The 22,506-nt window shown below is 38.6% G+C and overlaps 1 protein-coding gene across 3 annotated transcripts in view; it reads left to right on the plus strand.

The window, feature by feature from the left end:
• ZNF106 (zinc finger protein 106) overlaps positions 1 to 22,506 on the plus strand; it is a 56,345-nt gene that overhangs the window by 2,156 nt on the left and 31,683 nt on the right. For 2 of the 3 annotated variants that reach the window (XM_043919134.1, XM_043919136.1), the window contains exons 2-3: positions 12,192 to 12,277; positions 17,157 to 17,218. In XM_043919134.1, coding sequence (XP_043775069.1) covers positions 12,224 to 12,277; positions 17,157 to 17,218 — 116 coding nt within the window. In that variant the 5' untranslated portion in view covers positions 12,192 to 12,223. The remainder of the gene's footprint in view (positions 1 to 12,191; positions 12,278 to 17,156; positions 17,219 to 22,506) is intronic. The other variant, XM_043919135.1, reaches the window with a different exon arrangement.

Raw genomic sequence — 22,506 nt, forward strand, 5'->3', positions numbered from 1 at the left:
GAGTCCTTTATGAAACTGCATTTCACCTCCTTAAAACCAGCTGTAACCTCAGATATGCAGATGACACCACCCTTATGGCAGAAAGTGAAGAGGAACTAGAAAGCCTCTTGATGAAAGTGAAAGTGGAGAGTGAAAAGGTTGGCTTAAAGCTCAACATTCAGAAAACTAAGATCATGGCATGGCATGGTCCCATCACTTCATGGGAAATAGATGGGGAAACAGTGGAAGCAGTTTCAGGCTTTATTTTTGGGGGCTCCAAAATCACTGCAGATGGTGATTGCAGCCATGAAATTAAAAGACACTTACTCCTTGGAAGGAAAGTTATGACCAACCTAGATAGCATATTAAAAAGCAGAGACATTACTTTGCCAACAAAGGTTCATCTGGTCAAGGCTATGGTTTTTCCAGTGGTCATGTATGGATGTGAGAGGTGGACTGTGAAGACAGCTGAGTGCCGAAAAATTGATGCTTTTGAACTGTGGTGTTGGAGAAGACTCTTGAGAGTCCCTTGGACTGCAAGGAGATCCAACCAGTCCATCCTAAAGGAGATCAGTCCTGGGTGTTCACTGGAAGGACTGATGCTGAAGCTGAAACTCCAATTCTTTGGCCACCTCATGTGAAGAGTTGACTCATTGGAAAAGACCCTGATGCTGGGAGGGGTTGGGGGCAGGAGGAGAAGGGGACGACAGAGGATGAGATGTCTAGATGGCTTCACCAACTCGATGGACATGAGTTTGAGTAAACTCCGGGAGTTGGTGATGGACAGGGAGGCCTGGCGTGCTGCAATTCATGGGGTCTCAAAGAGTCGGACATGATTGAGCAACTGAACTGAACTGAAGCCCTTTTGTACCTTTATAACTTTAAAACTAGTGTTAACTATTCCACAAATAATTACCTTTAAAAAGACAAAACTCACTGCAAGAAATTGTCTTTTTTTTTTTTTTTAAACTGAAGCTCTAATAACTAGGTGGCATTGTTCTCAAAGAAGAATTGAAGTTTAGAGAGATCAGAATTTACTCATGGTGGTAAACATATTAGGTATTTTTGTTTAATTCCAAGGTCACACAGTTTCCCACCATATTTTGTAAACTACAAACTAGTGTATAAATGTAAAATTGTTATTACTCTTGGTAGTTATACTATTTGTCCCCTTGTATCTTTTTAGATGGATAATCACTATCTAGTGAAATTACACTTTTTGGAGTATCAGTAAATTGGAATTGATCTATGTCGTGTGATAGCCAGATTAGAACCACTCTGAAAGTTCAAAATATGTAGAAGTCAAACTTCTTGATATTATGAGTTTTAAAAATTGCTTTTATTTAAAAAATGATAATACAGTTAACCATTGAACAACATGAATTTGAACTGCGTGGGTCCACTTACATGCAGATTAAAAAAAAAATACTACAGTTTTGTACCGTCATGGTTGGTTGGATTTGTGTATAGGGAAGAAAGTGCAAAAGGGCTTATAGTGAAAGTAAATCCTTGGCCCCCAGGTCCTCAGATCCTTTTCCCAGAGGCAGTGACAGTTAATAGTTCTTTAGTATTCCAGTAGGGATCTTCTACGTGTGTGTATATGTCATCTGGGTAAATTCTGACATTCATATAAAGAACTATCTTAGTAGTATAACCTAAAGCAATAATAGCCTTGAAGGTTATGCTCCAGTTTTTATTGTCTCTAGTCCAAATATCTTTGCTGATTTCTGCTCATTCATTCAACAGATATTGAATACCTATTCTGTACCAGATGATGTGCCAGGTAATGGGAATAAAATGGTGAACCACACAGGCATTCCTGCTTGCCGTCATGGAGCTTGCACTCTATTGGAAGAGGCATTCATTAAGCAAATAATTATACTAGTAACTAAATATAGAAAAGATTTAGTACCTGCTTTGTATAAAATAATATGGATTTTCTAATTTATAGAGGACTCCTCATAGCAGCCCTCTGACATTGGTACTGATATTTTTATTCTATAAATGTGGAAACTGAAGTATAGAAAAATTAAAATGGAGCAGAGTGAATAGAGGATGTTTAAAATACTGAAAGAAAAATCTGACAATCCAGAGTTGACTCATTGAAAAAGATCCTGATGCTGGAAAGATTGAAGGTAAAAGGAGCAGGGGGCGACAGAAGATGAGGTGGTTGGATGACATCACCAACTCAGTGGAGGTGATTTTGAGCAAATGCTAGGAGATAGTGAAGGACAGGAAAACCTGGTGTGCTCCAGTCCATGGGGTTGCAAAGCGTCGGACACGACTTGGCGACTGAACAACAACGAATGGGTATACAGTAAACTGGGTGTAGGATATTCACTATAAAATTCTTTTAACATTTCTGCCTTTGCAATTTTCCAAGATACCATATAGGGACAAAAATCAAGGGACTGTTATGATCAGGTTTGCATTTTAAAGAGATTACTTTGGCTGTGGGTATAAGGAATTAGGAAAAGTACAGGATTCCCTCTCAAATATTTTTTTTTTCTCAAGTAGTTTTGAAACTTAGCAGGCCTTGTGGGGCTCCCAGGCACAGAGGCCTTTCTGTCCTCCATTTCTTGCAGTCAGGACTCTAGTTTCTGTGATCTTCCTAGAGTTCTAAAGGGCGGATTCAAACAGTTGCTAGTCAAGGGAGGAGCAGCCAAGAAACCACCTGAGGCAAGTTAGGAGACTGAGACCACCTGAGATGAGATTATGGGCATTCACACCCTAGTCTTGTCAGAGACCCAACCTTTGAGCCACTGTTTTGAAAACCCTCATCCAGTTGAGACAGTTTTTTGAGGCAAATACCAGGGTGTGTCTTCCTTTGCTTGGCAAAGCAGTAAAGCTATCATTTTCAGCTTCACCCAAAACTCTTGTCTCCAGGGTTTCATTTGGCACTGGTGTACAGAGGCCAAGCTTTCAGCAAGTTTCATAGGGGTTGCTGAGACCACTTAGGATATATTATACAGGTATTCTTTTTAGGCTGATACTTTTTTTTTTTTTTTTTTTGACAGTTGAGGATGCACTTTATTCTTGAGAAGGGCAGCATGCCAGATGCTCTCTGTTCTCAGACAGTAGTCCCACTGTGAGAGGCAAAAGAGTGAGGGCAATGAGCCCCTCTAGCTTACTATCTATGTTCCCAGCAATAGTGTAAGTCAAATGCCATCTTATGTTTCTGGAGTAATTTTTTTTTTTTTTTCCCAGTGGGTTTTGTCATACATTTGATATGAATCAGCCATAGATTTACACGTATTCCCCATCCCGATCCCCCCTCCCATCTCCCTCTCCACCCGATTCCTCTGGGTCTTCCCAGTGCACCAGGCCGGAGAACTTGTCTCATGCATCCCACCTGGGCTGGCGATCCGTTTCACCATAGATAGTATACATGCTGTTCTTTTGAAACATCCCACCCTCACCTTCTCCCAGAGAGTCCAAAAGTCTGTTCTGTATTTCTGTGTCTCTTTTTCTGTTTTGCATATAGGGTTATCGTTACCATCTTTCTAAATTCCATATATATGTGTTAGTATGCTGTAATGTTCTTTATCTTTCTGGCTTACTTCACTCTGTATAAGGGGCTCCAGTTTCATCCATCTCATTAGGACTGGTTCAAATGAATTCTTTTTGACAGCTGAGTAAAATTCCATGGTGTATATGTACCACAGCTTCCTTATCCATTCATCTGCTGATGGGCATCTAGGTTGCTTCCATGTCCTGGCTATTATAAACAGTGCTGCGATGAACATTGGGGTGCATGTGTCTCTTTCAGATCTGGTTTCCTCAGTGTGTATGCCCAGAAGTGGTATTGCTGGGTCATATGGCAGTTCTATTTCCAGTTTTTTAAGGAATCTCCACACTGTTTTCCATAGTGGCTGTACTAGTTTGCATTCCCACCAACAGTGTAAGAGGGTTCCCTTTTCTCCACAGCCTCTCCAGCATTTATTGCTTGTAGACTTTTGGATAGCAGCCATCCTGACTGGCGTGTAATGGTACCTCATTGTGGTTTTGATTTGCATTTCTCTAATAATGAGTGATGTTGAGCATCTTTTCATGTGTTTGTTATAGGCTGATACTTTTAAGCTAAGTTTGAGCCTGGGAAATTTTTCAAGCCCTTGGAATACTATACTTTTTAACAGCAGCTAATTTTGTCTAAACATATTTTTTACTACATTGCTGACATTTTGGATATGTCATTGCCTCATTCCAGAATGCATGTAAACTTTTCAGTTCAGCTCAGTTCAGTTGTTCAGTTGTGTCCGACTCTTTGCGATCCCATGAATTGCAGCACGCCAGGCGTCCCTGTCCATCACCAATTCCCGGAGTTTACTCAAACTCATGTCCATCGAGTCGGTGACACCATCCAGCCATCTCATCCTCTGTCGTCCCCTTCTCCTCCTGCTCCCAATCCCTCCCTGCCTCAGGGTTTTTCCAATGAGTCAACTCTTCGCATGAGGTGGCCAAAGTATTGGAGTTTCAACTTCGACATCAGTCCTTCCAATGAACACCCAGGACTGATCTCCTTTAGGATGGACTGGTTGGATCTCCATGCAGTCCAAGGGACTCTCAAGAGTCTTCTCCAACACCACAGTCCAAAAGCATCAATTTTTCGGCACTCAGCTTTCTTCACAGTCCAACTCTCATATCCATACATGACCACTGGAAAAACCACAGCCTTGACTAGACGAACCTTTGTTGGCAAAGTAATGTCTCTGCTTTTTAATATGCTATCTAGGTTGGTCATAACTTTCCTTCCAAGAAGTAAGCGTCTTTTAATTTCATGGCTGCAATCACCATCTGCAGTGATTTTGGAGCCCAAAAAAATAAAGTCTGACACTGTTTCTACTGTTTCCCCGTCTATTTCCCATGAAGTGATGGGACCAGATACCATGATCTTAGTTTTCTGAATGTTGAGCTTTAAGCCAACTTTTTCACTCTCCTCTTTCACTTTCATCAAGAGGCTTTCTAGTTCCTCTTCACTTTCTGCCATAAGGGTGGTGTCATCCGCGTATCTGAGGTTGTTGATATTTCTCCTGGCAATCTTGATTGCAGCTTGTGGTTCTTCCAGCCCAGCGTTTCTCAAGATGTACCCTGCATATAAGTTAAGTAAGCAGGGTGACAATATACAGCCTTGATGTACTCCTTTTCCTATTTGGAACAAATCTGTTGTTCCATGTCCAGTTCTAACTGTTGCTTCCTGACCTGCATACAGGTTTCTCAAGAGGCAGGTCAGGTGGTCTGGTATTCCCATCTCTTTCAGAATTTTCCTCAGTTTATTGTGATCCACACTGTCAAAGGCTTTGGCATAGTCAATAACTCTACACATGGACATCACTGAAATCAGCTTGATTATATTCTTTGCAGCCAAAGATAGAGAAGCTCTATACAATCAGCAAAAACAAGACCGGGAGCTGACTGTGGCTCAGATCATGAGCTCCTTATTGCCCAATTCAGGCTTAAATTGAAGAAAGTAGGGAAAACCACTAGACCATTCAGGTATGACCTAAATCAAATCCCTTATGACTATACAGTGGAAAAGAGAAATAGATTTAAGGGACTAGATCTGATAGACAGAGTGCCTGATGGACTATGGACGGAGGTTCGTGACATTGTACAGGAGACAGGGATCAAGACCATTCCTATGGAAAAGAAATGCCAAAAGGCAAAATGGTTGTCTGAGGAGGCCTTACAAATAGCTGTGAAAAGAAGAGAAGTGAAAAGCAAATGTGAACTTTTAGTAAACTAAATTTGCAGATACCACTACTTTGTGCATTCCTGACAAGTCGCTTCAGTGGTTTCTGACTCTGTGTGACCCGTTGGACTGTAGTCCGTCAGGCTTCTCTGTCCCTGGGATTCTCTAGACAAGAATACTAGAGTGGGTAGTCATTCCCTTCTCTGGGGGATCTTCCCCACCCAGGAATCAAACCTGCATCTCTTAACGTCTCCTGCATTGGCGGCTGGATTCTTCACAACTAGCACCACTTGGGAAGCCCTTTAAACCACTACTGTACTAGCTCATAAATTCCTTCTTAAAATATACTAAAATACATGGTGACCTTTTCAGAGGCTTAATGATTTTTTAAAATACAAGACAAAGGCATTTAGAAAGCTATTAACATCAATTAAAACTACTAAAGTAAATGCTTTACTATGTTACACATTACACCAATATTGTGATATGATCACCCATTGACTTTTCTGTAAAAAGAATTATGAAAACAATTGCTGTTATAATCATACTTGTATAAAGTGGATGAAAATTATTGAATGAACCATTAGCAGTAAGATGCATGGAGAACAACAAAGCTTTTTGAGAAGAATGGTGAACAATTGTCAAGGCCTCCTCAGCTTGCAGTGCTTGTAATTCATGTTATAGAACTTTAAATTGCTTTGTGGATCTTTGGGGTTGCTATGATATGTTGAATACAGGAATGCAGACTTTTAAAATGTTAGTCGCTCAGTCATGTCCAACTCTTTGCAACCCCATGGACTATAGCCCATCAGCCTCCTGTGTCCATGGAATTTTCCAGGCAAGAATACTGGAGTGGGTTGCCCTTTCCTCCTCCAGGGGATCTTTCCCGCGTAGGGGTCAAACCCACGTCGCCTGCGTTGGCAGGTGGATTCTTTACCAGTGTGCCTCCTGGGAAGCCCAGGTGGGCTGGAAAGAAAACTTAAAACTATTAAATAAATGCAACAAGCTACTCAGTTAAACTTTTAAAAGTGTTTGTATAAGTTATCTTTGGACTTATGACCAACTCTGTCACCCGATAGTAACCTTAGATAGCCTTTTTGTTACTTTGTTAGAGCTGATGTTTTTCCCGCTTTGTTTCTCAGTTATTTTTCCCTCTAGGACATAATGCTTCCAAGTTCCAGAATTGACAAGTATTGGAATCTGATCATAGTTCTGATTCCAAGATAAAGAATCCGATTGTGGTCTGCCCTGTCTATTTTCTTGCCTCATGATGGGCAATCTGAACAGCTTCATTAATTGGATACTTGACTTTGAATCACTTTTCCTGAGTCACAGCCTTAACTTCCTGTCTTTGTTTTAACCCTGTGTTTTCTAGTAAAGAGTGGTTGGTATATGTATATATTCCTGCTGACTGTTGTGTTAGAGAAGATAATATAAAAATGCTAGTAAGTAAATGCTTATGAGCTTATGCTCCATCAAATATACTGGATTCAGGAAATCAGCAATCACTTGCCTTGGGAAACAAGAGCCAGCCAGAACTCAGACCTAGTAAATAGGACAGTCTTTGAAAGTTACGGTTATAGGTTCCTGTGCCCCAAAATACTTCCTGACCTTTCTTGTCACTTTACTAAAATGCCTTCCTCAGCTAGGAGCCTTGAAACTTTCTGAGGAGTCCTACTCAACAAAGTGAGGACTTTTTGGAAGTGCCAGTCATATCTTTGATCCATAAACTGGCCAACCTAGGGGTAATGGCAGAAACTTGTTCTGTCACTGAACACTGTCTTTCTGTTATTCTGTCTTGATCACCAGAAGTCCATTAGTTTTCTTTCGGGGTTGAGGTGGAGACACAGAAAGTTATCTGTGAAATTCAGAAAAGGGATTCTAATCTGAGTACCAGTCCCCCTACCCCCAAGAAACCAATAATTAAGCTTTTATTCTTCGGCATTTTACAGTATATTATTGTCATTTGGCTTTATATCAAAGTTGAAATATCTTAAGTACTACTGTGCTTAATTGTAATCTGTGTTATAGGTATATGAAAAAACAGATTCCTTCCTCATGGTAGGGTCAGGGAGATCAGACATACCCACCATCAAACAACCTGTTATTACTTAGGTAGCAGATTGTTTTAACAGTTAAATGGGATAATGTGAAAATATTTCAGATAAAGTTCTTTGACACTAAATGATGTTTTCCAGCCTTGAGTTTCATAAATATTTAGAGGAATAATCTGATATTGATGTTTGAGATGGACTACAGTGTTATGAGATAGTGATTACTTAAAGGCTGACTTTGCTGACCAGTTTAAGTCACTTTTGAGAAACTAGCTGAAGGATGGGGAGAGCATGGTGAAGTGCAGAGTGGAATGTCTGGAGACTCTAATGCAGTAATAGTTCTGCTCTGCCTTAACAGCTGTATTTCTTTTTATTTATAAGCTATTGTGATTCTAATTTATTTATAAGCTAGGTGATTCTAATGAACTGCTTTAAAACTTGTTCACATATAGGGAGCAAGAGTTAGGGCAGGAAATGTTAGTGAGTATAGCAGTTGGGGGAAGGGAGAAGAATAGAAATAAGTTCCTGCAGGTTTATCACATTGAAGAGTATATAACATAAAATTAAAAAATTGAAATCTGTCAAGATTTGTTGACTAAATGTGAGAAACTGAAAGAAAAGAATCTGATATGTAAGGTACTTACTATAGGATTTTTTTTAGACTTATGACTAAGAAATATTGCAGGTATTTCTCATAATTCATTGGAGAAAATTTGAAAGATTACATAATGAGTATATTTAAGTGATATGGGGGAAATATAAGGTGGTCCAAGTGAGGACAGCAGTTGTTTATTCACACTTACTTGACCTGTATAATGTAACCTCTCAAGCATTTTGAGATTGCAGAGTTGGATGGTTTCTATTTCCTTGACTTCTAATCCTTGTTAAGACCATTAAATAGAGCAGTAGTTCCCAAAGGGAAGACTGTGAGTTAATTTCAGTATTTCAGAAACTGTAATGGAAATTATATTTTTACCCAGTTTAGGGATGTGCAAGTTAAAGTGCTTTTGTCTTTTTAGCTGGAATCATATCAACTCAGTGTTTTTAAATACAAGGTCCTTCTTAGTAATAAATACTTTGTTAGCAGTTTACACTTTTTGCTTTTTTACGAAAGTTGAAATTTTTACAAAAATGAAACTTAATTTATGCAAGTTAGAAACATGAAGCTCTTGAAAAGGAAAAAGAGCTGTTGCTTGTGCCAGAAAATCTCACTTTTTCATTGATTTTATTGCTTCCAAGATTCTGTTTTGCTTTAATGGGTAATAATTTGAAGCGATATTAAAAGCATTTCTGGCTGTATTATCACTGTTTATGCAACTCCTAGAACAATGCTTGCTGAACGAAATAACAAAATAGTGCTTGTAAATAGTAACTAAAGTTAAACTAAATGTTAAGAGAGAATTAGAAGAATAATTATGCTTTGACACTTAGCACTAGAGTGGTTTGTGTTAATTTTGAGATTTAGGATAAATTAGTAATATTGAAGGCATAAATAGTACTATATCTATCTGTAAAGGTACATTTCTTTGTTTTAGTAGCTAGTTGACATTCAGCTTTCTCCAATGTTCACAATTTTATCCTACATTTTTGTTTTGATACTTTGTTATTGAGTATAATTATTTCAGACATTCAATAGTGGTATGGAGTGGGTTGCAATAGAAGGAAACTACTGTGTGTCAGGAGAAGTAGAGGACCCGTAGGCTTCTTTTTCATGGGTTCTTTCACCGTGTTGTCTAGGGCGTTATAGATTAAATTAGGGTAGTTTATAACTTCATTACCTCACAGTTTTAAGTCCCATAAGGAACTTAAAGCCCAGATGAGGATGCAGATAACTCTATTAAATAGAGTCTGGTATTGTGTATGTGGAGAGAAAAATAAGTTTGCTTGGGGAGTGGAATTCTCAGGTAGGGCATCCTTGCAGAGATGCAGGAAGAAAGTATGGTAGTGCTGGAGGGTTGTAGAGACCCTTCTGGTCTTAATCCAAACCTCAGTATTTATCCAGTTATCTCTGACTCATATTTAATAACCCAAGAAAATCCTATTTGGAACAATTCAGTAAATAATTACAGAGTGCCAACGGTATGCCAGACACTGTTTTCAGTGTTAGAACCTGTACTAGTGAATTAAATATACAGTCTCTGTTCTTGTGGAACTTAATTTGTAATTGGGGATACAGAGAATAACAATATATACTGTGTTAGGTAGTAAAGGTGTTTAACAAGCTATTGTGAAATTCCTGAATTGAAACTGTTATTTTGTTGATTCTTACAATTCTTTGGGTTGAAAAGGGCTCATTTACCTGGTTCTTTAACTGGTCTCACTTGGGACACCTCATTGGCAGCTGGGCCTGGAGAGCCCAGCATGACTGTCAAACGGCCCTGGTGGTTGTCTGGGTGCTCAGCTGTGCCCTCAGTTTTTTCCCGTTTGGCCTCTCCATGTGTCTGGGTTGTAAGAGGAAGTGTTCCAAGTGCACAAAGGCCAAAGCTGCAAATTTTTTAAGGCATAACCTCAGAAATTGCATTGTCACCGCCATTGTATTTTATTGGTCAAAACAGGTCACAGAGAGGGACTGTACCTTTTGATGGGCAGTGGTGACAAAGTCACATCGCAAAAGAGAACATGGGGTGGGGAATGATGTTGTGGCCATCTTTGGAAGCTGTCTACCATTGTACTACTAAAAAGTGAAAAATTAACCAGGTTATTAGGGGGATAGAAGAAATGGGGGGCAGGAAGTACAATTCTATAGGAGGACAGGGAAGGCCTCTCCGAACGAGGCAACTTGAGAGAGTGATCCATGAGAACCATAAGTATATCTGAAGGAAGACTATTCCAGGCAGAGAAAATAGGACATAAAGAAAGCCACAGGTGGGAAAATCCCCAGTGTGATCAAGGAACAGCAGGAAGGAAGGCAGTGTAATTTGAATCGAGCACTACAGGGAGCGTGATCGGACATGGAGTCAGAGTGTGAGAGAGAAGCGGATTTTTATTCCATGACAAAGGACTTTGTATTCTCTATTAGTGAGATGGACATCTGTTAGAAGATTCTGAGCAGAGGAGTTAAATGATCTGACTTAAATTTTAAAAGAATTCCATATAACTTCGTGGCAAATAGATGGGGAAACACTAGAAACAGTATCTTTATAAATAACAAGAGACTTTATTTTGGGGGGCTCCAAAATCACTGCAGATGGTGACTGCAGCCATGAAATTAAAAGATGCTTGCTCCTTGGAAGAAAAGCTATGACCAACCTAGACAGTACATTAAAAAGCAGAGACGTTACTTTGCCGACAAAGGGCCATCTAGTCAAAGCTATGGTTTTTCCAGTAATCATGTATGGATGTGAGAGTTGGACCGTAAAGAAAGCTGAGCACTGTAAGAATTGATGCTTTAGAATTGTGTTGGAGAAGACTCTTAAGAGTCCCTTGGACTGTAAGGAGATCAAACCAATTAATCCTAAAGAAAATCAATCCTGACTATTCATTGGAAGGACTGATGCTGAAGCTGAACCTCCAATTCTTTGGCCACCTGCTGCAAAGAACTGACTCACTGGAAAAGCCCCTGATGCTGGGAAGGATTGAAGGCAGGAGGTGAAGGGACAACAGAGGATGAGATGGTTGGATGGCATCACTGACTCAATGGACATGAGTTTGAGCAAGCTCCGGGAGTTGGTGATGGACAGAGTGGACTGGCATGCTGCAGTCCATGGGGTCGCAGAGTCAGACACGAGTGAGCGACTGAACTGAACTGAAAATCTTTGGTTGCGGATTTGAGCATAGATCATTGTGAGGATAGACGAAAGTGAAAATAAGGAGTCAGGTCATCCATGCTCTCCTCCAGGGAATCTTCCCAATCCAGGGATGAAACCCTGGTCTCCCGCATTGCAAGCAGATTCTTTACCATCTGAGCCACCAGGGAAGCCCAAGAATACTGGAGTGGGTAACCTAACCCTTCTCCAGAGGAACTTCCGAACCCAGGAGCTGAACTGGGGTCTCCTGCATTGCAGGCAGTTTCTTTACCAACTGAACTACCAGGGAAGCCCTAAGTGATCTAACTTAAATTTTAAAAGAATCCCATTCTGAGAATCTTTGATTCCTGATTTGAGAATGGATTATGAGAGTATAAACAAGAGTGGAAATAGGGAGTCAGGTCAGTAGGCTGGTGCCATGGGAGTTGATGAATGTGCTGAGCTGTGAAGAGTGGCTAGATTTTGGAAGTACTTCAAGATGGGACTGGCAGGATTTTCTGATGAGAGTGAATATGGGATGAGAAGGAGGGATCAAGGATGGCTTCCAAAGCTTTTGCCCTAGGGTCCTGCAAAATTGGAATTTTCATTTACCAAAATGGGAAGACTGGGGTAGGAGCAGGGTGGAGGTGAGGGAGATGCAGGACTTGTATTTTGGGGTGTGTTAAGATGAAACTCAGGACACCTGGGAAGAAAATGTTACTGAATGTTACTTCCTCATTGCAGGTGTGACGCTGAGTGCTTCGGATCTGGTCGCTATGGTACGAGAACGAAAATGCATATTGTGCCACATCGTGTACAGCTCAAAAAAGGTAATAATAGAAGAGAGAGAATCTGAGGCTTCTATGACTGACCATTTTTTCAGAGACATCATATGGAATTTATAGATGGGTAAAAGCTTTTAACAACATCTCCTTTATGCCTCTTTCCTAAACCTTAGTCTTATTTCACTGGTTTCTTTCTAATTACTGCCTTATGAAGATAGTAACTATATTGTTAAACCTCTACCTGGAATTTGAAGATACTCAACAGTATGATAAAGCTAAATTAATCTAGTAACCAGTTATGGAGAGAATACATTAAAATTCAGGCTGAGATTGTAACAGCTTTCTGATTAGCTAAGGGAGTGACATTGATTAGTAGCCTGTGAGTTCTCTGCCTGTGCTTGTGGGAAGCACAGCACAGTAGCAATGGTTCTGACTATATCCTCAGACATCCACAAGGTGGGGATGTTGCTCAAAGAAAAACACTGTTTTAAAAACAAAGAATTTACCTGTGCTTTAAGGAAAGTGTCTGCAATTTGTCTCATATTTTGCCACCCACCGCCACCCCCCTACCCACTGCCTCTTATTTTTGCTTTCCAAGAATTCGTCTAGCTTAAATACTGAGGAACTTTCCCTCTGTGCTTTTAAGATGTTCTCGATTGCCATTGGAAATACAGACAACTAGGAAAGTTATCATGAGTGAGGTTAGCCAGGCAGTACTGAGTGAACCTTGAAAGATGTTTGGGAGTGAAATGGCTTACAGGAAATGGAGAAGAGGTATTTTAGGTGGAAGAAAAATACAAAGATTCAGCTGTAGAATGGAGTATAACAGCTCTAGGAGCAGGTAAAAAAGCTTATCTGACTAAAACAGTTTCATCCTGGAAATAATAGGATCACAATTTAATTTGTAAGTTAAGTGAAGATAGTTGATAAACAGTATTGATTGCCCCACTGAGGAGTTTGATTGTGATCCATTTAGTAGGCTGGGGGGAAGAATTTTTTTCTTTTTTCCTATTTTAGGATTTCAATTAGTGTTGGGAAAATCAGCTGAGATTTTAAAATCATGTTTAGTAATATACTTGCTCCCTTTACAAATGTAAAAGAACTGCTGTTCTAATTTTAAAAATTTAGACCAGGTTTACTCAAATTTTCAATGAATAAAAATTTTTTGTGCCTACTTTCATTTCATGGCAAATAGATGGGGAAACAGTGGAAACAGTGGCTGACTTTATTTTTCTGGGCTCCAAAATCACTGCAGATGGTGATTGCAGCCATGAAGTTAAAGGACGCTTACTTCTTGGAAGGAAAGTTATGACCAACTAGACAGCATATTAAAAAGTAGAGACATTACTTTGTAAACAAAGGTCCATCTAGTCAAGGCTATGGTTTTTCCAGTGGTCATGTATGGATGTGAGAGTTGGACTATAAAGAAAGCTGAATGCAGAAGAATTGATGCTTTTGAACTGTGGCGTTGCAGAATACTCTTGAGAGTCCCTTGGACTGCAAGAAGATCCAACCAGTCCATCCTAAAGGAGATCAGTCCTGGGTGTTCATTGGAAGGACTGATGCTGAAGCTGAAACTCCAATACTTTGTCCACCTGATGTGAAGAACTGACTCATTGGAAAAGATCCTGATGCTGGGAAAGATTGAGGGCAGGAGGAGAAGGGGACGACAGAGGATGAGATGGTTGGATGGCATCACTGACTCAATGGACATGAGTTTGGGTGAACTCTGGGAGTTTCTGATGGACAGGGAGGCCTGGCATGCAGCAGTTCATGGGGGCGCAAAGAGTCGGACACGACTAAGCGACTGAACTGACTGACTGATGCCTACTTTCAGATTAGAGGGAGAAGGGAAGATGAGAAGATATGAGATGGATAGGCAGCTACTCAGAGGTCTGGTGTCAGACTTTTGTGGAGTCTGTAGCCTATTTTGTTATATCTCACAACTTTTCTATTTTAAGTCTTTTTGGCATTTCTTCTACTCTGGATTAAAACATGTTTTGTCTCTTCATATTTTTCCATGGGTCATAATAAAGTTAGATAAGAGCTGAGTAGTTAAATCTACTCCTGCCTTAGGGAAAGCCAACAGTAGTTTTTTTAAGCAAGGGAATGGCGTGATTTAAATGTTAAGATAGGATCTAAGAAGTTAATGGGTTAACTGAAAGGGATAAACTCAGATAGACTAAGAACAACTTATGTTGATGTGCTTTCCTCTAGTTTCCCAGACTATTATAGTATTACCATGGCTGCTTCAGGTGGCTCAGTGATAAGAATCCTCCTGTCAATGCAGGAGACACAGATACCTGGGTTGGGAAGATCCCCTGGAGGAGGAAATGGCAACCCATTCCAGTATTCTGCCTGGAAAATCCCAGTCAGAGGAGCCTGGCAGGCTACAGTCCATGGGGTCGCAAAAGAGTCAGACTTAGCACCCACACACATGATTTGCTCCAGATACACTGAGGAGGAGAAAAGAATCTAGGGTTACTGTATGTTACATCCCTGAGTATCCTGATGTTTCTTAGCTTATGAAAGTCTGAGAAGCCTTGGAATTTAAAAATATTTTTAAAAACTTCTGTGTTACTCATGTTTTCCAAATTTTTTCAACCCCAAATCCCAGCCCCCAACTTCCTTCTCCTTTTAAAAACATAAACTGATAAAAGGAACTAAATAGAAGCTTCATACATCTGCAGGTATGCATTTGGAGCTGTGCCTGTAGGTCTTTCCCAGTTATTTTGAAAACTCAGTTGTCTCATTATTTGCATTCTTTCCTTGGAGCAGGATGGGCGAGGATTTCACACGTAAATTTAGAAACAGATTATTGAAGTATTCTAGACAATCAAAAGTTACATTAAGGACTTCCCTGGCCTCCAGTGGTTGAGACTCTGTGGTTCCACTGCAGGGGGCAGGGGTTCCATCCCTGATCAGTGAACTAAGATCCCATAAGCCATGTGTCATAGCCAAAAAAAAAGTCTCCTTAAAACTAGTTTTGAATGATAACATTTTTTATAACTGAAATAGAATATAGAATTGGTTTTTATATCAGAGGGAATAACCCATTTCAATTAATACTCTTTTGGTTAGGAATGGTTTCATTGCAAGAAACAGACCCACTTAAATATAGCTTAAGAAAAGGAGATTTGGCTTATGTTTAGTCTAAGGAAAAATTGAACAAGAGAAAACAAAAACTGAACAGCAAGAAGCATAGGGATTAGAGCACATGTTGTATATTGTTTTTCAATTTTTTCATTCTCTATCCTGTCACTAAATCCACTCAGTTTGCAGCTCTTTAATTGTTCATTCTGGTTAATGACCAGTCAGTTGTAGCTAGCATGTAATGGCCAATCTTGGATAAAGCATTTGTAAAGATAGGAAGGGAATGATGATCATCTTCAATAAGATTGCCATTTAAAGGAAGTGTTTTGAATCACAGCACTGTATTATCACTGTGTATAGATAACTTAAAGAATAGTAGTTGTACTTTTTCTGACAAATGAACTGTATATAATAAAAATATCTCAGTGCATTAGGTGCTTGCAGCTGTGGCATGATCTTTGAAACATTGGCTTTGTTGTCAGATCTGCCAGTTTGAGAACTTGTTTCACCACTTGATAATCTGACTCTGCAAGGGCACGGCTGAATATTTTCACATTTATCCTTTTAATGCCTAGCTTTGTACTTAACACCTAATAAGCACTGATAAGTATTTGGTGAATAAACAAGTTAGCTTCTCTGTATCCTTGTGTCCTTATGACGTTAATAATCCACTTTTGTGGTTCAAGTGAAAAAATGTTTGAGACACTTAGCACAGGGCAGAGTTAATAGTAATGCTCAACTTGTGTGTGTGTATTAGTCGCTCAGTCATATCCGGCTGTTTGGGACCCCATGGATTCAAGCCCACCAGCCTCCTCTGTCCATGGAATTCTCTGGGCAGGAATACTGTAGTGGATTAGAATTCCCTTCTCCAGAGGATCTTCTTGACCCAGGGATCAAACTCAGGTCTTGCACACTGCAGGAGGATTCTTTACCATCTGAGCCAGTTTTATATTTGTAAACAGCCATTCTCTAATTATGACGTACTGGCTGTATATATGCTTTGTGTGGCAAAGAGACCGACATTTACAACTTTGAGTTTTTTGAGGTGTGTGAGTGTGTGTGTCACACTTGCACATTTAAATGGAAACTCTTGCCATAGATTTTGTTTCTTTCCCAGTGGGATGGGGGTGGGGGGAGGAATCTAGTACATTTTCAAACTTTTCGTTGGAACGAAACACATCAGTTGTTGTAGGCAAGGGAGTGGGTAGTGAAAATGAAGCCATGCTAGAACTGCTGTGTTCAAGGCATTTTTAAAACCTTGATCTACCATAGGAAAATTCCCTTATGTCTGTAACTTCTGTCTAGAATTGATGTATCCATCTGTTCATTCAGCAGCTATTAATAACTATATGTCAGGCCCTGGCCAAGACATGGATAAGAGTTGTACCATACTCTTGAGAAACTGTCAGTTGAGTGGGGAAAGAGAATATGAAGAAAAGTAGCCAAGTAGTTGAGAAGTTATGTGATTTCAGGCATTTTTGTTGTTGTTTTTTAATAAACTTAAGTAAATACTTTGTAAGGGATAGAATTTTACCTATTCATTTATTATTTAGTCTTTTGCCTCCTAAATACAATAAACTTTTAACCTTTTTGGAAAGCCACTTAAATAGGTCTTTTAAAATTATTGCTTTATTTAAAAATAAAATATGTCAAAAACAGGCTAAAGAGTTACTTAATAAGGAAATGTTTTCAGTATTGAATTGTGAATAGAAACCACAAACACCAGTTTAAGGCAAAGAGCTTGAGCCCTGATTGTTGATTAAGTAGACAGAGAAATTTTTTTCTCCAAAGCAGGCCCCCTTAGTTTAATCTGCTTTCTTTAATTTTGAAGGAGATGGATGAACACATGCGGAGCATGTTGCATCACAGGGAACTTGAGAACCTGAAGGGCAGGTATGGAACCTTTCTCTTCCATAAACTTGTGGATGTGGGGGAATCTGAGGGCCTGTTAGCTTATTTTATAGTAATGCTTCAAAAGTGAATGTTGTCTTGTGGCCTTGAACTGTCTTTTGGAATTAACAACAAGTACAATAGCTTTTTTTTTTTTTTTTTTTTCATTCAAGAAGGATAAATTGTTGTACATCTCAAATGTGTAGAATTCATAACAACTTTGGCAAATAGATTTGGCAAAGGTGGTTGGGGATGAGCTAGTTCTGTCATTAGTAAGCTTTCTCATTCCTGCACACCAGCTTTGCAGCTAGGACATTCACATTATTGCCTAACCAGCTTGCAGATTATCACATGCCATAAACCTTTACTGGTTGTTGAAATAGTCTGAGAAGTCCAAAGTCTGCTAAATAGCACTAAATCTCATTAGTGTAAATAAAATCCATGTATAAACCTGTATTTAAGAATGCTGTTTTGTGAATTAAAGCTTGAGATGTTTAAGGAAATTAAGACACTAAAGGTAGCATGTATGTATATTCCATGTCTTTTTTCCCAACTAAGTTTCCGTTTTTTGATGTTTTGAATGTATGTGAATTGTTTGGAGACAGTATGGAACAGAGAAACTTTGGAAAACAAATAAGAATTATACCTTAGTCCATGAATAATGGTTACAGACTTTGATCAAGATGCCAACCTAGGTCATTTGGAATTACCTGTATTTTAAGTAATATAGTTTTAGGTTGTATGGGCAAATTAACATGTTATTGAACTTTCAGCATCTGTTTAGCATGTAAGAGGAATTTTTCTGTGATCAGTCCCTTACTGTGTGTAGTTTAGGTCTTCACAGCAGTGTAAAAGAGGTGTTCAGGCTTCTTGCCCTCTGGGATGGCCACACTCTTTCTGTGGAGTGTGTTTCTCTCTAAATAAACCCACTTCTTACCTATCAAAAAAAAAAAAAAAAGATGTTCACTCAGATTTAGTGTGGAGAACCCTTATAATATCTTGAACATATCTGATCTTTTTTTTTTTTTTAATTTTTTTTATTATTATTATTTTTTTTTCCAGTGGGTTTTGTCATACATTGATATGAATCAGCCACATATCTGATCTTTAACTCATTATCATAGGAGCCTATGAAATACAGTCAACCTTTGATTACCTATTTGTGGATTGTCTTAATTATTTGATCCCATTTCCCATTGACTTCCTTCAGGAATTCACCTTTTTCTTGGCTACTCAGTGACCTGTATTGTGTTATGAAATGAAACAAAACAAATGAGCCCAGTAAGTAATCATTAGGAGAGAAGCCCATTTTTTTCTAAGAGGAATGCCTTGTTTTATGAAAAAAATCACCAATCAGCAATTAAAACATTTAAAACTTTTTATAGCTTACGATTCATGTTCATAGTCAATCAGAATCATAATGAGTAAAGAAAGTAGAGGCCCTTTCACTCCCTCCCCGTCTTCCTACTCCAATCTTAGAGGAAAGTCAACAGTGTAGTATATACCCTATCCAAACCTCTCTTCTGCTTGTAGACAGATTTATATCCATTTGTTCACACTCATGTACGTATGTTTTGATTTTGTTTTGTCTTATTAACAGAACTGAACTACATGCCATACACATATTGTTCTGTAACTTGGTCCCCTCTCCTCCCACTTGTCAATTTAATTGTGCCGTGGAGATTTTGTCTACTGTTTACAGTTATTTGGAGCATAGTCAAATAATCAATAAGCATTTGAAGCCTTTGAACTGACAATATTAACGTCAGCATTAGCACCCAAACTCATTTAGAGGAGGGTACTTAATTTACTCATATTTCAGATACAGTGCTATCAGGTTTGGAAACAGGTTTGGTATGGTTTTCTGGCCAGTAGTCAATTATAAGGGAGAAGGCAAGTAGGTAGCAAGGAAAAACAGCTGGCAAAGCTATAAAAAAAACAACAGAATCTCAAACATCATTTACTGACTTGGAACATTTATTATCATGATGAACAGTCATCACTAGTTTGTACAAAAGGGACAGATAGTTATCAGTCATCTTTTTTCTTCCTTTTCAGTTTGTGATTATTTCCTCTGGATTTCATGTTTAAGAACTGGCTTTCTGATGTTAAGTATCACTTAATTTTTGGTTGTGATCTGGTTAAAAAATGTAAAGTGAGAGTTGCTCAATTGTGTCTGACTCTTTGCGACCCCATGGACTAATACAGTCCACAGAATTCTCCAGGCCAGAATACTGGAGTGGGTAGTCTTTCTCTTCTCCAGGGGGATCTTCCCAAACCAGGGATTGAATCCAGGTCTCCCGCACTGCGGACAGATTCTTTACCAGCTGAGCCACACACAGAGATGTAAAGAGCCACACACAGAAATGTAAAGAGCATATTATTTACTTTTTGAATGCTGGCTTGCTGAGAAGTGCGTGCCTTATTTGGTTCACAATTGGAGACATCAGGAACATTTCCCTGTTTTTTTCTAATGTATTTGTTCAGATGTATAGCCTGTAAGTAGTTTCTACAGATAGATGCTATTAAAATGGCACAAACCTTAATTTATCAACCAGCTGTTGTGGTATAGATAGAGCAAGCTTAATAAAGAGGAGCTTATGGATAGAATATCTGAAGGCTTTGCCTTTCACATATGAGAGGAAATTGTGTGGTAACAGGATGTAGCTAATTTGGGCCCTCTGTTAAACACTGAGGAAAATTATTGCCTTTATTAGTCAGGAAGTACAGCAGTACTTTTTTCCCAACAATTACTTTGTATACTATGTGAAGTAGTATTTTAGCTGTTTATTGATAAAGAATTGGAAAATAGCATTGTTAAAATGTTATTTAATTTGCTATTAACTTTAAAGAGCATGTGGTTTCCCAAACACCCTATTTGGAAGCACGAATGCATATTGTAATTAATATACTTAACCTCAGACATAGACACATTGGAATTTTTATGAGATGTGGTCAATCTGTCCTGTTCTTTCCCTGTATAAATGTAGATTCTTTCTTTTCTCTTTATGAAGTTTCTTGTAAAGTTTATCTTAAAAAAGGAAAAAATCCCCAGAAACCTGATTTCATTTCTAAGAAAAATGTTAGAGATTTCTGTGTTCTGATAAATCATTTTTAGTGCTGACTTTTATGTTGCTCTTATTGCTGTACCCATCTGGGTAGGATCTTGAGGTATTCTTCTATCAAGTATTCAGAATTATGGTTAATACACTTTCTGGCAATGAAACCAAAAATGTTTTAAATATCTGTGTTTGAGTATTTGATGCATATCTAACATATAATTGTGCTTTGGAAATTGCAAATTAGGTGTGTGGTTATGGATATTGATTTTTTTTTTTTTTTTTTTTTTTTTTTTCGCCCTCCGCCCTCGCCCTCGCCCTCTGGATATTGATTTTTAAGAGTTAATTACTATCTACTTTACATTCCTTAATATGTTAAAAAGCCAATGTGGTCTTCCAATTATGTTTTTTAAAGAAGGATTTTGATGGCTTGGACAAATGAAAAATTCTCTGCGGGAATTCCTTGGCAGTGCAGTGGTTAGGACTCAGGGCTTCCACTGCAGGGGGCACGGGTTCCATCCCTGGTCAGGGAGCTAAGATCTTGCAAGCTGTAAGGCACAGCTCCCCCCACCCCAACCCCCCCCCCCCCGCAAAAAAAAACCCTCTGCATTTTCTTTTTTTTTTTAAACTCTGCATTTTAGAAGTAAGGAAAAAAAATCAGGTTTTTTATTTAAGCATACCTTTTAAATGAAGTCCCTTGCACTGCAATATAATTTAGTGTTGTATAAATTTTTAGGTAGAAAAGTGGACTAAAAACATATTCCAGTTGTAGAGAGATTAAAGCCCAAAAGATTTTCTAACCAGAAAATTGAATTGATCTGAGTTGTTATTATAGGGGAAATTATGTATTCTAAATTTGTTACAGTCTTCAGATTGTTCTGATGCTGCCCTTTGGGGATAGATTTCTATTTATATATTAATTTTAAAGTTCGTTCTTTGTTGCTGTGAGAAAAGACTTGCTTTCTGTTACAAGTTACATTCATGAACTACCATAATTTTAGTTGATTGAGAGATGAATGTGGTAAACTGGAGAAAGTTGAGGATTATTTTTCTTTTTCTAAGTATATAATTGTAGTAAGTACAGTGGAAAACTCTGAAAATAATATATTTAAGTTCCTGGAAAATTAGAAGGAATTAGTATATAGATATTCAGGGTAATTCGAGGAATCTGGTCAGAACTCATTAAAATGAATGTTAGTGTCATAGACTATATTGCATTCAGAGCATTTAAGTTACAAAGTCAGAAAAAAGGAAGCTTCCGAATTTTCTCCATTTTTCTGATGTGTTTTCGTGATACGTACAGAGTGAAAAAAACAGCGGGTTTTTTGTTTTGACTTATTTGGCATTGTTTGTTTATAATTTGTCACCATTAACCATATACATAGTTTTTTGCCTGGAAGTTAGTAGTTGCTCGATAAGTTGTTTTTTGTTTTTTTTTTAAATGAATGTTCAGATGATCTGTGGCAGAAACCATCTTCTAGTAAATGAGGGGCTTTATTTTGAGGCTCTCTTCTGGTTAGCTGAAATGAATTCTGCCCATGTATGGATGGATATGAGAGAAAAGATGAAGCAGTCATGCGTGTGTGTCTGTGTCTATCTTATTAAAGACAACATATCTTTTTGTGTCTGTGTTTGTGTATTTTTATAGAAGGGCATAGGAAGTGCAAAAATATCACTAGTATTAACCCAAGACAAATGATACAGAGATAAGCCAATTTGGATTATTGAGTGGACATTACTGTCTATTTATTACACATGTACCCATGGTGTTCTGATGTTTCTCATAGTGACTGCATGGGACTCAAGAAGCTAAAAATGCATTTAAATTGTTCATCTACTACAGCTCTGGTCATTGATTCAAGACTTTGGCTTCTTAAACTGGCCACATATGAGATACATTATTAAGTATGTAAAGTAAAAGAAGAAAAAGCCTGCTCAATTATCTTTCTTAACTGAGAACCTGGTTTTACGTCTCTTTAAATGGTGTTCTTTTCTGAAACCTGAGAAAAACCATTTGCCTAGCACAGCTGTTAACTTCCTACAACTGAAATGCTTTCCATTCCCTTTAAAATAAACCCTTCTGAAGCAGAATGTAGATCACATGTATCATCGAGACCAAAAAAGTTTGCTGAGACTACTCCTATCATTTGTCCTGGAGTCCGGAATCTTCACATTCCAGGCAGAGCTCCAGCTGTTCCGATTTAGTTACTAGGCTGTGATTGGCTCTGCCTC

Source organism: Cervus elaphus, chromosome 12 (assembly GCF_910594005.1).
Source record: "Cervus elaphus chromosome 12, mCerEla1.1, whole genome shotgun sequence".
Classification (NCBI taxonomy): Eukaryota; Metazoa; Chordata; class Mammalia; order Artiodactyla; family Cervidae; genus Cervus; species Cervus elaphus.